Source organism: Ctenocephalides felis, unplaced genomic scaffold (genome assembly GCF_003426905.1).
Source record: "Ctenocephalides felis isolate EL2017-DRISC unplaced genomic scaffold, ASM342690v1 CF-g0.4_SCAFFOLD_03571, whole genome shotgun sequence".
Taxonomy (NCBI): domain Eukaryota; kingdom Metazoa; phylum Arthropoda; class Insecta; order Siphonaptera; family Pulicidae; genus Ctenocephalides; species Ctenocephalides felis.
This window is the reverse complement of record NW_020539725.1, coordinates 29,766,404-29,784,072: the sequence shown is the minus strand read 5'-3', so window position 1 is coordinate 29,784,072 and position 17,669 is coordinate 29,766,404. Positions and strand designations below refer to the sequence as shown.

At 30.3% G+C, this 17,669-nt stretch overlaps 3 protein-coding genes across 4 annotated transcripts in view; 2 read left to right on the top strand and 1 right to left on the bottom strand.

Annotated features, from left to right (window-relative positions):
* Positions 1-3,056, top strand: part of LOC113385103 — a 53,093-nt gene extending 50,037 nt beyond the window's left edge. The window contains exon 2 of one of the 2 annotated variants that reach the window (XR_003367965.1): positions 864-995. Coding sequence is in view for 1 of the 2 variants with exons in the window: in XM_026622911.1 (XP_026478696.1) it covers positions 864-3,056 (2,193 nt within the window). In the remaining variant the exon portion in view is untranslated. Of the gene's footprint in view, positions 1-863 lie in introns of both variants that reach the window. The other variant, XM_026622911.1, reaches the window with a different exon arrangement.
* The window catches only part of LOC113385900 (putative uncharacterized protein DDB_G0279653), a 92,272-nt gene that overhangs the window by 61,196 nt on the left and 13,407 nt on the right, over positions 1-17,669 (bottom strand). The gene's annotated exons all lie outside the window — the stretch shown is intronic.
* On the top strand, positions 5,067-10,283 carry LOC113385104 (putative uncharacterized protein DDB_G0282133). Its single transcript, XM_026622912.1, has 5 exons — positions 5,067-5,197; positions 7,101-8,394; positions 8,551-9,104; positions 9,589-9,689; positions 10,006-10,283. The coding sequence occupies exons 1-5, from the start codon at positions 5,120-5,122 to the stop codon at positions 10,085-10,087; spliced, it is 2,109 nt and encodes a 702-aa protein (XP_026478697.1). The 5' UTR covers positions 5,067-5,119; the 3' UTR covers positions 10,088-10,283.

Below are 17,669 nucleotides of genomic sequence, written 5' to 3'. Positions count from 1 at the left end.
TGAAGGATCATTGAAGGACATACATTTATAATATTAATTTATTTTTGATCATTTTATAAAGACGGTGACGTTCAAAACAATTTTCAAAATGCATAGCTGGATGATTTTGACATGTTTCACAATAAAATGTTGTTCGCCGTCTTCCCCTAGTACTTTTCCGTCAGAACAGACAATACAATCCCTTTTTCTTTCTCTCGCATTTAGAACATGCCACTGATTAGTCAGTATATTTGTTTATTTTTGTGCTGTGGTTTTACTATTATATTGTCTAAAAATTCATTTGTAAAATATAAAGTAAAATAATCTATTGGATGCCCTATATTGCTTGGTATTTGTTATCGGGGTGTTTGTTGATGTATGTCAAACTTGATTATTGAAGGAGAATCGTCTGTATGAATGTCTATTTGAAACTCATCTTCACTACTGCTTAATTCGCAAAATTTACCAGTCGTTTTGCCATATTTAAAAGTGCTCGGTCGTTTTAAATATTAAAAAAAGACTATATAGCAAAGAAAAAGGCTAAAAATACTACTAAATTAAAATTATTTTCAAAATACAACACTGTTTATCACTGCTATAGGTAATTTATTTAACTTTTCGATGCAAACTGAGTCATTGTTTATAAAATAGCCTGTGTCTCACAGAGTATGATTGTCCACTCAGGTGGCAGTCCCCAAAAAGTTAAATTAACCTTTTTAAACAAATATCCAAAGCATATAGTGCACTAAAAATGTAAAAATAATGATTCGTAGATAAACATTCGTAGATAACCAATTCGTAGATAATCAATGATAAATACATAATTTACTGATAATAGAAATATAATTATATTTGATAGTTAACACTAATTTAATCCATTCCAGAAACCGATAAATTATCTCTGCCTGATACTGCCGATTATAACTTTCGCCTCGATTGTCGAAGGCCGTTCTTATCCCGAAAGTGTTTCACCATTGCACAGGCGATTGGCCCGCAACGAAGTTTACGCCGTCAACGCATTGACCTACGACGACATCCCCGACGGTTTGCGATCAGAATTCTCCGATGACGACGTAAATGACACGGTCGAAGAAGTCCAAAGACTCCTTGCCGAAGATCCTTCATTGCCCCGATTAACAAGAACGGAAATTCTAGCACTGTTTGATAATGTCACACGTGCTGAAAAAGTGGAGAAGCAAGTTGTACCAACTACAAAAATTGATTTAGTTCCTACAACGGCAATTCCTACTTTTGAAAACCTGGATAAACGTGGAACGGTCCACAAAAAACTTGATAAATTGACCGAATATCCCAAGAATGATGATAGTGACGAAAAGATTATTTTGGAAACATTCGGAATTGTTGATAGAAATATCAAGAAGACTAATAAAAAAGTGAATGAGGCGAATACACGCGTAGTGCTATTAGACGAGAATAAAAATAACGATAACATTTCACATGATGAAGTAACATCTATTCCTGAAACTACAGATAATAAAGGCGTATACGTTGTTTTACCAGACAGTACAAAACCGACTGAGCAATCTACCTCTGCATATGTTCAGAATAGTAACGATTTTGAAAGTTATGAGAGTCATAACGAAGAATTGAATCCTGTCAATAGCAACAGTAACAATTATAATATTCCACAAGAGTCTGATGACTACATCACCGAATTTACAGATATTACTAAAAATAATGTAAAACAGACAACACCGAAACCACAAGAAGTGCCTACTACAAATAAAGACGACCAATTTCATATAGATATTGAAAAATTATCTGATCTTACCAGCAGTTCGTTCGAGGATAAGAAAACTAGAGATGAACTCAATGTTAATGTCAATTTAGGAATCAGAGGCGTCATGAAGAATCAGGATCAAGTTAGAATTATTGCACCAGCTTCTGGACGAGGAAGTATTAGATATTATGATGCTGGCCCTGATACTAGACATAGTAATCATAAATATTCAGATGAAGATAAGTTTGAAGATTCAACGACTATTAGAAATGCACCAGTATATGTTACTTCAACTGTGAAATCTAAACCTCAGATCGAATCCACAGGCAGACCATTTTCTGTCCCAACTATCAACCCAGACAACTATGTCAGATTCAAACCAGTCTTATATAAATCAAGTCCGCCCACATCTAAGAAAACAATTGTAGAACATGTTGAAGAAATTATTACAGTAACACCGCAACCAATAACAGAATTGCCAAAAACATCGTTTACCACACAATCATTCGAAAAATTGATCGTAGCCAGCGTGAGGCCAGAGACGTATGCAAAATTCCGACCATTACCTAAAGTTGATCTAAATTTATCTAAAGACATGCAAAGTTTTCTTTCTGATTTTGGCTTGCTACCAAAATCGCCTTTATCCCAGAATCGTGTAAATCGTAAACTGATTAGTACTACTACTACTACTACTACTACTACTACTGCTCCTCGCAAGCCAACAAATAAAAATGTTTTCAGCCCGGCAAATACAACAAGAATAAGTTTGGAAAAACTAACTCAACTGTTAGAAGCTGTAAAACAATTAGAAAATATCAATACCACATTAACTAACGAGGATTTAGATTCTATAGCTGACAAATTGGAAGCCCTAGGTATAGGAAGTAGAGATCGTTCTAAATTATCATCAGGACCAAATCCACTTTCTGACAGATACAATGTAGATTGGAATAAAAATGAAATAAAGCGCCAGCAACCTAATAGCACCGAAGAAATATTTAAAGTTGATCTATTAAGCAATAATAAATCTGGCGATCAACTGAGCGAACAATCTGAGAGTGAACCAAAAGTTGTCAATTCTACGCCTACCACAACGACAACTACCACGACAACAGCAAAACCAGACCTCTTGGCATTAGAAGAATCATTTGGTGCTCCTATCGATCCTTCGACGATAGACGAAGAGTTGCCGCCACCAAGGAAGAATGGATTATATTTCCTTGCAGACTGGAATTCATTCCTTGAAGTCGGAGAGGATGGAAAAGACAAAGTTGTAATTAGATTTGATCCTAAGGTAGGCGACCCAAGCCGTTTTATACCAGTTACGGTGCCTTGATTTATGGAAAACTTTTTGTTAATAATACATTATAAGCAAAATGATATTTAAAAAGTATTTATTGTTGAGTAAGATATTTATATTAAATATTGTAATTACCATTTTTGAAAAAAAATTAATTACGACTATAATAGTTATTAAATTACTAGTTTAAATGCCTTAGTTTTATATAATGTATATACAAATTTGTAATATAAATCAATTTCATGAAACGATTTTACTTGTGTATTACTGCGCAAATTAGGCTTATTATTTTTAGTAAACATTATAAATAAGACACCATCAAATATAAAAAATCACGCATATTATTATGTAGTATATATGTTTTTGTAGTGCTACATTAGCATAATCATAGATTTAAAATTAAAATTTTAAATTTATTTGATTAAATGACGATCATTAATAAGAGCAGAAAAAATCACTCAAAATAAATATACTGATTTATTAAACAATTTTTTAACTTTTAGACGAGTTATTTACATACATAATTTTTTCTTTTCTTAAATATATTCTTTTCTTGTTTCATTAATTACTAATATTAATTTCATTAATTTGTATTATTTTTTTTTATGTTTATTAGTATATATTAAGCATTGTAAACTATTGATAAGTGCGGCCCGCTACAAAATTTTAGAATTTAAATGCGGCCCAGGAATTAAAAAGGTTGCTCATCCTTGTAGTAGACTGTGTTATTGAAAAGCAATTCCATAAATGTTTCAATATAATAAAAAAATTTCACTTCTCGTGGGATGAGTTATAGTAATTGTTCAAAAATCTAAAATGAAAATTTTTGCATATCTTTACGTTTCAGATGATTCTGAACATTTTGGCATACCCCAGAAAAAATGATGTGTGTGTGTTTTGTGCGGATACAATTTTTTGTCCGATTTCGGTTCGCATAGATCAACCGAATTGAATTATTCGAAAAACATTTGTCCAAGGGCTGACTTTTGAAAATCAACTAATTGCTGAATGAAACTTTCTTTACCAAAAATTATATTTTTTAAAAATCATTCAATTTTCTTTTAGAACTCTGAAAAACTCGATTTTTGAGATTGTTAAAAATTTTGAATAAAATTGATCTTTTTGAAAATTTAGTTCTTTTTTATTCTTAAAAAATTTTGAACTTTTTTTCAAAGCAATCGCGATATGTTAGCTGCGTAGAAACGACATATGGAAGCGCGTGGGCGCCGCGTCGCAGTATAACGGATAAACATTGGTACGGAACCCGTAGAAAAGTGAATAAAATTTGTTATTATTATTAAAATATCTATAAAATATGTGATAATTTGATGTGTATATGTCTAATGATCATTTTTGTTCGCCAATGGCGTTTTTTCACTTGTTTTATTGGATCTCCGACAACGCTAGACCTGTCTTCCCAAAAACTTCATCAGTTCTTTATTTCGTCACTACAAATAATCAGTTGACTCGTGTTCCCAAAATCGTCGACGAAAGTTTGTATCCGTACACACACACATACACACACATACATTTTTTTAAGGTATGCCAAAATGTTCAGAAACCTTTGAAGATATAAAAACATTTACATTTTCGATTTTTTTGCGATAACTCCACGGGAAGTTAATAACAGATTATTTTGAAAAAATATATAAATAATAAAAATGTTTTATCCGAAAGTAATAAAGGATTTCTATGTACTAAAATGTGAGGAAAGAAAAATATGTTTAATTACTCAATAGAACATTTTGTTCTGACAATGGTTTTAGCCAAAAGCCAAAGCACAAAATATTACTTAAACAAGGCTAAAATATGACGTTCATTAATAAGAACAGAAAAAATCACTCAAAATTAATATATTAATTTTTAGATATTGAAGAATTTGAGTTGATATAAATCAACTCAATACTCGATATGTTATCGATATATGTCTTCATTTTAATCTTTCTATTTAAGGTTGTTGCAACTGATTTTGATGTTACATAATTTTTGCGAGGCATAATTTTATTATGAATCCTCATATTTGTAGACTGTAGTAGTGGCCTTCCGTTCAGGAAGAAAATGTTTTAGGAAGATTTATTCTGATCGTGCAGAACTTCGAAATGTTAGGGACTGCTGGAAATATTTTATTTACATTGTGTTTATTATTGTGTTCTTGCAATGCGGCCGAATTGCACAAGGTGAGTTGAATGCCATTATATATATATATATATATATATATATATTATTTATTTATTTTCTTATAAATTACAATCTGTCTAAATAGAAAGACATTGAGTAATTAGTTCGACAAATAACATATTAAATTTTAAAAGGAAAACCCAGTGATTAAACCTTTTATTAGTGTACTAAATTATATTTTAATTTTCGTATAATAAAGAAAAAAAAAGAAACTCAAATATACATACAATCATAAACAAAGTACATTACACAGACACATATACACATACATACACACACCTATTTTAAATAATATTGTAGAACAACTTATTATTGATTAATGTGTTAGATCTATTAATTGTATTCTTTTTAATCTTATATTATGTGTGGTGTTGTAAAGACTTGAAATCAGTTCGTTTGGATGGTGCCATTTTATATATAACATTAAATCGTACTATAGGATCGAGCATTGAAATACGTCAAATCATACAAATTATCAAAAACTTCACAAAGGGTATATAATTTATATAAGTTGAATTCCAATGATCTAGCGTACTTCGATAAAAAAGTGGTTTTTAAATACTACCTCGCCAATATACCATTGATATAATATTTTCTTACAATCAGTTGTACATATATTGACCTTTCATGTTAAATAGTTTTTAAGAAAAATGTGAAATTTTCATCCTATCCACGAGTAGTCAGCATACATTTGCTATATTTTAATAATTATTATTCTCACTATTTTACCATACTGCTCAACCAAATCAAGGAAGATTAGTATTGTTATATTTAAAATAATATAATGTGAATATCATCAATAATATAAGATGATATAAATATCAAGTTTAATAAATTTAATAACTTAATTTACTTTTATGTGAAATTTACTTTTATGTTTATTTAAATCATAATAATAAATGTAGTATTATATTATATGAATAATATAAGATAAAATACGTAATAAAAAATTATATAAAAATAATATTTCACTATTATTTTTATATAATTATTTATTACGTCTTTTATCTATATTTATTATTATTATTTTAATTTTATGATATAAATGAAGTTACAGAAAGTACTTGTGTTTGTTATATTATATTATTATAAAATTATTGCAGTATTTGAGCAAAATGTAAACGCACTATATTTGCGTTTATTTATGATTTTATTATTATTAAGCTTCTTTAGACTACTTTGCTACAAATTCGTAAAAATGGTACATTTTGTGGACAATCATAGTTAATTTTATTTTAACAAATCACATATATTTGAAAAAAATCTCGCATTCTAATATGTTTCTGCAATAAAATATTTACGATTTTATTACAATATGGCCTTTTTTGTGAAAACCGTTTTCTACACGTCGAGACCTTTTAACCGATACCCCACAAGCAATACAAAACACAATGTATATTTTATTGAAGTAAAACTTTTTGAAGCTCGTTTACTGCAAATTTATTAAAAGTGCATATTTTTTGGCTTTAAGGCAAAATGCCACTTACACCTAATTTGTTATTTTATTCACCGGGTTCTAGTCTTGCTTGTAGTTGCGAATTGTGGCAGTGTTATATATAGTTTCGGTTATTGGTTAAATCGGTTAAATTTTATTTTTTAGAATGCAATGCTAAAAACCTAATAATATTTAAGCTTAAATAATATTCGCATATTAACATTAGTCACCATATCGTATAATTTTTCGTATTCATAAATTAATGAATGTTTCTGAAACTACTTCTTACATCGACTTTATCGTATGGTTATGGTTTTTTCCATTACAAATAGACAATTTGTTTATTAAAATAATAAATTATGCTGTTCTCCATGATGTAGTATTTTAATGATAAACTAAATAATATTATACAGTTTATAAATAACTTATTATAATTTCGCATATTTTACATGTTTTTATATTTTTAGACCTCCGTTCAAAATGATGATGTAAATACAATTGGTGTTAACAATGAGCCAGGTTTTAGTGATAAACCAAAAGAGAGTTATATAAACCCTGTTTCATTGAAAGATGTTATTCCAGAAACAACAGATTTGGATCGATATTACCGATATAAAGCAATGCAATCCATATCACCATTTGAAAATTCTGATGCGGAATTAAAACCATTGCTTGAAGTGGCTGAGGATAAAGATGTTTTTAAAGAATCAAAATATGTGGTCAGCAATGCAAAGAATAATGATGACAATACTCAAAATATAAACTTAAATGAAAACAATAGGAATTTTGAAGCTAATAACTTTGGTGGTGATCCTGTGATATCAGAAGGTACTGTAGAAAAGTCGATGAGTTATAATTCTGAAGTGATTGCAAAAGACAGTTCTGAAGCACCAACGTTAATTAGGGAGAACAATTCCAATTTAGAGACTGGCATCAAAAGTAAAGCCCAAGCCTTTTTATCTGTAAATAATGTAACCATTGATGACTTTTATGAAAACCGAGGGAATAAAAGCACTGCTCAATACGAATCGGAAATTGATCAGCTGTTGCAAAATAATTCGAACATCATAGTCGGTGACGTCAAATCTTTGAAGGCTAATAAACATATGACTAATTCTTCAACAAGTTCTGATAACGATAATGAATTCAGGCAAAACAATGTGGTTTACAACAAAACTTACCCTGACAAACCAACTGCCCATGTATATTTGGATGATGAAGACTACACTGATAACATGGGTATCGGTCAATTTTTTAATTCTGCATTCAATTCTAATGGTTCTGCATCAAACATTATACCGATTGATAATATGATTAAAGACGATGATAATTTTGACACCAAAAATCAAATTCTTGGAATTAAAGCTATGACAGTTGTAGACGATTACCATACAAGCCCTCAGCAAGTGGTTAAAGGGCAACCAGCAGACAGTGATATTGCAAAACCAATTGAAAATAATTTGATAAACACTAAGATTGCAACTGAGAAAGATTATAAAGATGAACAGCCAAATGAACAGGATTTAACAACTCAATACGTTTCTGAATCTAATCCTTCAATGGAAAATCATAATTTACGAAGTAGTGATAAGCCCTATGTACTGCACACTTCTAATGACAGATCAGATCGAATAATTGATGATAATCAGGAGATTAGTGAATTACGCAGTGATATTCATGCAAGTTTGGATGATATTGCTCAAAGGTTAATATGGAAGTCGTCGTACCCAGAGGCCGATGTGTCTCGAACTAATCGTGAAGGTATTGTTATTTTTTCTACCATTAGTTTTAAATTTATTTTTGATATAACTTTGCTAACCAAAATTTTAAATTAAAACAATTAGTCACATTATTAAATCAACAATTTTTCTTGAAAGGTATTTGGCGTAATTACAAAAGTGAAACATTTTTTTACAGAACTTGAAATAATCAATATCACTGGTATTGCCGATGTTGCTTTAGGAGATGGCGTTCACTCCTGGAAAAGTATCAGTTTGTGGCATCAAAACTATTTAGTTGGGATTAGTGCATCGGAAGTGATCTTATTAAGAACTCGTCTTACAAATGGTTATATAGAGTATAAAATGTTGCATTCGATACCAATTCGAGAAAATCCCAGTTCATTTGACATCTTTCGATTGAGATTTGAATCTTCCGTGCAATCAGTTGCACTTGTTTCTTTAGATAATCAAATCTTGTGGTATAAAATTTCGCCTGGAGAGCAGTTGGTGGAGATATGGCAATGGCTATTGCATTCTACTATAAGATTTATGAAATTTATACAGATTCAAAAAACGGATCATTTGTTTACTTTGGAAGATTTTGGTAATGGTGAATTTACGGCACATCTTTACGAATTTTCAATTGATCGTAAACAATTTTGGCTGAGACAACGCATATTTCTGGAATGTGAAGCTAATGTTGCAGCTTTTAATTTCGTGGCAGATTTAATATATTTAGCTATTCCACAGGTAATAATAGTGATATAATTGAGGCCAATAACATTATACATTAAAAAAAATCATAATAACCGTTTTTACAAGAACCAAAGTGAATGAAATGAAAATAAATCGAGATGTGTTACATGTAATACATGTTTGATTTTATTTTTTGGGAGCCTTAAAATTTGAGATTTTCTTTTAAATTCGAAGTTGAAAATAAAAATATACATAAATATCTAAAAATTAAAAAAAAATTAATTATTCAAAATTTACCATAAATACTACGGCTAATTTAATAAGGATTCCTAATATAAAAAAAGGATAAGGATTCCTAATTTAAAAATTCTTAAACGATTTTTGGATAAATATTGGACATCTTACTTATAATCATGTAATTATAAAAGGTTTAAAATCCCTAAATTGTAAAGGTCTTATAATTTATAGATTTTCTAAATGAAGTAACATGCATATTCTTTAACTACTATTTTTAATAAAACTATAATTAATTGCACAGGAACAAAACAATATTGTCATCATTTATAAATTTGTTGATGGAAGATTTTTGCCATATCAAAACATAGAAAGCTCAGGAGTGAATTTTGTCAGCGCTTTCAGGTAAGTTAAATGAACAAATATTAACAATATTTGTTTATTATTATATTTAGTTGTCATGAATATTAGTAAGACAGATGAAAATGTGATAATTTATAAAATAAGAACAATTCTGTAAAATGTTTGAACCTAAAGTTTAATTTTAATCCAAGATTGATTTTATGACTTGAAGCTTGAAGCAACATATGATAAATCTGAAATATGGTGCATTAACGACAATGTTACATCAGTTGACGATGAATTAAATCCCAACAATTAATTTTTGTTTTGAAATCATCAATGATATTTTAAGATTACATTTATTTTATCGTCATTTTAGCGTCGGCCACAAAAAGTTTCTTAGGCGTAGGAGGCCTGGATCATGCACTATACCGAGTAGACATCTCTGGAATACACATTGAAGCTATTTTAGATTCTACTTTTGACAACGTTCAATTTTATTTACCTATTCACGTTAAAAACTATAGAGACGATCTAATAGTTCTGGTACAACATGAAATTGATCACGATTCGCATTCTTCAGTGCATGTAGAAGCATTGATTTGGACTGAAAATGGTTTTGTAACCCATTCACATGAGGTCTGCGATGATCATGGTCATATAAGGTAAAAAAACATGTATAGTCTTTTTTATTATGATTAGCTATTATTTTTTGTTTAAATTTACCAAATAGTTAGTTTACTCTTGACCCTAGAACGGTATCTGCACGCCTCCGAGGCGTACATTTAGACAAGAATGAATGGTGATGGTACTTAGAAATTTTGTAAAAATAAAAAGACTATTATTAAACCAAAGTTTTATATTTCCTGAAATAACCTTTGATAATATCCCAAAGTATACAATGACAAAAAACAGAAACAAATCACTTGTTAAGTTCTAAAATGCATTAATAAGGGCACACGACTAGGAAGCATATAGATTCCATCACCGCGCTGAAAAGCACAATACCGTTCCAGTGTTAATATTTTTGTTAAATTTATTTTTATTAATCCTATGTTAACTTTTTTTCAGTTATGGATACCAATGTTTGTTAGACATAGAAACAGAAACTGGACTCATTGGATCCGTTGCAATAAATCACGGAAGACGATTGCATATTATAACTCCAAGATCATCAATGCATTCAGAAGTTTATGAAATTAATACAAGATTGGTGCAAACCATTGACCCAAGGCGGGAAGAATTAAATCATCTGTACAAAATTAGAAATACATTAGAAGATAATTTCAAACACCAATCACAAATAATAATTGAAGCGAAAACTGCCTTAGAAAACTCTCTAAATAACTATGGAGATGCATTGGTGAAAACTGAGTGGTTTGTGAGGGAAATAGAAACACCTGTATATAGAGAGGAAAACAATGAAATGCAATGGGTAGATGGATTCTTGGGTATGGCTAATATCAAATTCACGAAAGAAGACACAAACATACATATACCTACTTTAGTTGAAGAATCGGACAGAATTCTTGCATCTGTTTTGGACATGCCATTTCTAATGAAAGATGGTGTTAAGAAAAAAGATTTAAAAGTTCAGTTGGCACAAAATTTAACAATCAATGGCGAGTTGAGAATTGAAGGTGGATGGAAGGCGGAATCTTTGTGTGTTGGTGACATCAATGGAGAATCATTTAATGATTTGTTTCACAGGCTAATATACGATAAGCAAACTATTCAATACAATGGAAATACTCAGTTTGATAAAGTGTATGTTGATAACTTGTTTGTTGACTTTATAAACAACTACCCTGTTTCTAATATTTTATATAAATCGCCCGAGACGATAGTCCAAGGAAACTTGAATTTTTTCAATGAAATTCAGTTTGATCATGTGTATGTAAAAAGCGGCGGCACTATCAATGAAATCAAATTTGGCAATTTACTTAGAGCCGATCACAAAATAAATCGCTTATCTTTAGATGCAATTGATGTATTAACTGATTTCAAAGTTAGGAAACTTAATGGTTTTATCATTGATGAAAATGAACTTTCTGATGCTACTAACGCTAGACAACAACGAGATATTAATGATGTCAAAGAAATTCGAGTTTTGGGTGATACAGTAATTGAGAGTATTAATGGAATGAGTTGGAAGAAGTTTATATCCAAAGTTGTGTGGAAAAATTCTCCAAGAAGCTTGAACAATAAAATGGTTGTAATTGGAGTAAGTATAATAATAATCATTATTATGCATCTAATATTATTATTAATTTCAAAATATCTGTATCTAGTAAAATAGTATTCTAATTGATAGCAAAGTGTTCCGAGATGTTCTTCGGTTATATTCTAATTTGTAGTCAATTATACTAGACAGTATATAATTTCAAAGTTTAGCGTGTACTAAATTTTCACTTTCAGGATATCATCTGTTCAGAACCGTGCCTTTTACATATGCCAATCATAAACGATTTATCTTTTCCATCGGATTTTGTGCTACTTGGTAAATCTAACGAGAATAACGATGACTTTATCAATGTCCAAATTCCTCCAAGACCATTCGTAATAGTACCGAATGCACAAGACAATTATATGGATTCTGTAAAACTAGGTATTTTTGCTGAAAGAGGTTCGAGGTCCAAGTACAACTACAATTCGACGAATCCTGAGATTGACATTTCTGGATTTAATCCGGAATCTCATTTCATTACTGGCCAAAAAGTGTTCAAGCAGCTAAATATTAAAAACTTAGATTGCCCAGGTTTAGTAAATGGTGTAAATACTGAAGATGTTATCACTTTGCAAGGAGAGCAAAATATAAAAGGTTTAATCACTTTTGAAAATTTGAAAGTGACCGAAGGATTACATGTAAGTAGACAAGTAGTTCGTATTGATGAAGTATTATGAAATCAAATCAATATCTCAGTAAATAATTTTTAATTAGTTATTTCTATTTAGTTGGTGACTTCTTATAAATTTGATTTTCTTAGTAATTCGAGATTTTGAGTATTATTAGCAAACTAGATAAACCTTTCACTAGTCCTATATTATCTTGATCCAAGGCATACAGTTTTCATAATATTCATAATAAATCACTAAATAATAAAAACAAAACCTATAATATTAATCATAATTATTTTCTTAGGTTGGTGGATCGCTCACTGGAAAATATTTGGACAACTTTACAGCAAATCCCACTCTGAAGGATACTAACATAATACATTCAAATGTGATATTTAAACAACTTGCAGTACAGGGTCCTATATATGTTCAAAATATCAATGACACCAATTTGGCTAGTATCTTAAACGACGTCGTTTACAATTACGAAGATGAAGCCATCATTCACGGATATAAGTATTTTGAGAACACATTGAATATTAGAGATAATCTCGAGTTAACATCAAATCGTATCAACGGAATAGATACTGTCGACATATTGACTAAAAACACTGAGCAAATCCTGACAGTTCAAAATTTACATGGAGATATCAGTTTTCAAGATTTAACCTTAACTGGTTTTGTTGACCAGGTAAATTTGACAGATTTATTTATTAGTACTGTAAAATTACAAGGAGACCAGTATATATCTTCTGATATTACATTTAACGGTAAAGTACATTTTGAAAATATTAATATAAATAATTTACTGGAAAAACCAGTAGATGATCTTATTACCATAGATCAACCGGTCTATATAAATTCTGATGCTGAGTTTGATAAACTGATCGTAGAAACTTTATATGTGGATAATTTATTAGTTGAAAGCAAAAGTTTATGTGGACAAAATTTGAAGTCAACTCAAGAAAAGTGTTTAAGTCTAACAAAACCTCAATATATAACAGCTGATTATCATGTGGATTTTGTAAACGCGAATAATGCTACCAGCTCGAACATAAACGTGATTCCTCCGGAAATTTATTTACGCAAAAGACGTAATGTTACTCAAACATTGAATTTAGATTATTCTGAAATTTATGAGCTGATTGTTGATGGAGAAATTACAACGGACAATATTAATGGATACAACTTCAAAGATATCGTTGATAATGCTATTTGGTTGAATGAAGAAAATTTGGTTTACAGCAACTTGCATTTTATGGACGGATTTGATGCTCCTGAAGTTATAGTGAAAGGATTAGTGAATGGATACGATTTTAACGCTTTTGCTAAAGACCTCGTAACGGCTAGTGATGATATAAGTATACATGCAACTAAACATTCACTTCAGATTTGGTAACTGACTCCGTTATAGTAAACAAAATTAATAATATAAGGATAGAAAATATTTTGACTAAAAATAACGAACAAAGTATCGAGACTGAATTTATTATTCATGGAGATGTTGTCATGGATAATGCAGAATGTACCGAATATTTTAACGGTGTATCCATAGAAGAATTGAAAAATCGGTATTCCTATGAAGATACTTTTCATGTTATTCATGGCGATGCAGTATTCCAAAATCTTACATTCATAGATTCCTTGCTATTAGACAACGTTAACGGAGTAAATTTTGCATAATTTTCTGCCAAGATTGATTCTAACAACCGATAACACTGCACCTATTGAACATCCTTTAAATTTCGAGAATGATGTATTTTTCGAAAATGCTTTGAGAACGGGTACGATAAATTCAATAAATTTAAATAATTTTGTTGAGGACTTGGTTTTTATTGATAGAGAATCAAAATAACTTGTCCTGTGGTCTTTGAAAAAGATGTGGTTTTCGCAGGCGATTTAAAAATCGAACGCGATATTACCACTCGAACACTGTCCGGTTGTAATACAGAATTTTGGAAAGAGAATCGAATAAGTATAAAAGATGGAGCAAGTATTTCAGGTAAGCAATTTATTTAAAAAATATTATATTAAATTTAATTTAACATTGGAAACGTTTATGGTATTGTTCAACTTTGTATGAATGTCAATATTGTGCACCACCGATATTAATTTTTCCTGATATAAATTATACAAAATGCAATATGGAGGGTAGTAGGCACCTTGATAAAAAAATAACCTGGCTATGTACTAATTGACTAAATTATTTTTATCCACTATTAACTACTTCGTTAATTGAAAGTAATCCATCCTACAGGAATGAATGCATTACTCTTGGGGCATACATCCATCAGGAAGATGATAGAATAAATACTCATATATAATAATTTAACATAAAATATTGAAAAATTCTCGCTCCGACTTCCATACATTATGCATGTATTTCCTGTGTATTGAGGCAGTTTTACACATAAACTGCAACGTCACTCGTATGTTATGAAGCAGTGTCAGAAATACCCTGTTTATCTAAGATCGTTTTTTTGAAATTTGTGCGGTTTTTAGGTTAGGTTTTCTATGTGAAAATATAAGAAATACGTCTGACTGCACACTGACCTGATGGCTCTGTCAATATTCTGTATGAAAAGTTCTTCATAGCATGGTCTTGCCATAACATTTTTCTGTTATGCAGTAGCATCGGTCCTTAACATTTTTCTGTTATGCGGTAGAATCGGTCCTTAAAGACTTGTTTGAATTATTAATAAAATGTTATCAATCTCCGGTTGGTCCAATAACCTGTCTGTGTCCGATTACCCAGCTTACCAGATTAATCTTTTATATTTACCTTCTTTAAATATAATAAAACAAATATTTTGCATGTAACACTGCCTATTCAAGAGCGCACTAACCAAAAATTATGGTATAGAATGAATTTAGGTTGTTCATATTCAAACTTTGTAATATTTGATCTCATTATATATTAATTATGCAACTTAAGTGGGGTAGACTTATGTACAAATCCACCATTATGTTGTATACATTTTATATATTGTCTTTTATTTTTTAATTGAATAATTGAATAAAGCTGTGGCGATATCAAGCAGGCTGGTTTTGTTTTGTAAAAAAACAATCGGACATGTCATGTATATTTTTGATATCGAAAATATTTTTATAGTTAATAAATTTATATTTTTTTATTATGTTGGGAGTTTCTAATTAAATATATTATCATAATCATTACAACTCCCACATTGGTGACTCACGACGATGGAGATGAAGATAAAGGAGTTTTATTTTTCGAAGATTTAAGAAAAATTGATTTTGACGCAGCACCATAATCACTGGTCTTCAGTGACGACCTATAAGGTATGTCCAGTCCAATCCATCATAGTTAACGCACTTACTATCTGGATCAGACTTCCGAGGTTACTCATTTGGTATACCCAGACCTCAGTGTTTATTGCTGACAGAAAAAATAATTTGGAGCCTGAACTTTTCATTGGAATGCAATTCAACCTCTCTTTCTCTGTTAACTCAACAAATCGTCTTATAATGCTACCTCCCATTATCGGTGACAACGACGAATCAAAACAAAATTTGACATAATTTATTGGATTCCACAATTCTGGACTCTTATGTCAAAGAAACCAATGATCCTGATTTGGATAAAGAGCCAACTTCTTTCTCTGATCGGAACTCATCAGATACGAATGCAACGCTTGCAGAAATGGAAACTGTACCCATAAATTATGCATTCTAAACATTAAGTTATTCTGATATAACTAATACCCATTAGATCGAGAACATTATGCAGAATATGGAGTTGATGGCAGGTCAAATCACCACATACGGTGGATCTGCTGACGAAACATGGAAATTTGTAATTGACCAGTATTACAACACTGGTCTGCTATAATCTGCTTTCCCACCACATTTTTATAACGTGTTTCCCTGTATTTTTTTTTTTTTAAACTGTGAGATCAACACTGGGCAGGGAGTGTGTGGCGATATCAAGCAGGCTGGTTTTGTTTTGTAAAAAAATAATCGGACATGTCATGTATATTTTTGATATCGAAAATATTTTTATAGTTAATAAATTTATATTTTTTTATTATGTTGGGAGTTTCTAATTAAATATATTATCATAATCATTACAACTCCCACAAAGCTATATGCAAAATAAAACAACAAATCTCTTTTAAAAAATAGTCAAATGACTCGATTTTTTATACAGAAACAAGCAACTGAGGCGAATGCATCGCTTATATCTCTTTAAATTAAAAATCTATATTTTTGCATTTACTAAATAACATTGGTTTAACCAAATTGATCGATATGATTTTTTTGCCTTAGGTAACAAAGTATTCCTGGATATCAATTCGCCTGAACAAGGTTGGACTGCTCGCACCTTGAATGGCCATGATCTCTACTGTTTTACCTTAAACACTGATCAAATTATTCCTTACCATGTTAATTTTGATAACGTACTCATTCAAGAAAATTGCGAAATAGAAGGTTCCTTGAATAGAATAAATCTATTAGATGAAGTATCCAATACACTAAAGGTAGGATATCACTATTATTTGTAGCTGTATGTAAGATGTAATAATTACTTCAATTTTCGTTATAAATAACGATTTGATTAATTTTTTTTGTTCATTTTAATTTTTCTAAAGCATCATATCTACTATTTTTGGTCCTCATTTTATATATTGATGATTATAATATTTATTGAAAATTATATTCTAGGTGACGAGTGATTATGAGCAAGTAATAGAAGCTGTCACATCCTTCGAATATGTACATGTTCGCGACAGTTTAGAAATTTCAGCACAAATCAATTCCAAATATAACTTGCAAAATGTCATTACTCTAGATTCTGATCAAATTATTTACACGCCCGGTCACGTATTTGAAACCGTTTTGGTTCCGATTTTAGACATTAATGGCACCGTTTCAGGAGTCGATTTCAACGAATGGACTGCAAATGCCTTAAGAAGAACTGGTAACGATCAGGTAATAATTTATAATTAAATATAATTTTAATCTAAATTTTATTTTACACCCTGTATTGTGTATTATGTATGTATGTATTCGTTTGTATATTATGTATTTGTTACCGTTCTTGTTACATTCACTGATTTGTCTATAAGTTATAATGAAAGAAGATATATTTATTTATTATTTATTATACATGTTGTTTTGCGGGCTTCACTTTTAGATCTGAACAATTAGTCCTATCGAAACTATTCGGTACCCCCTCTACCA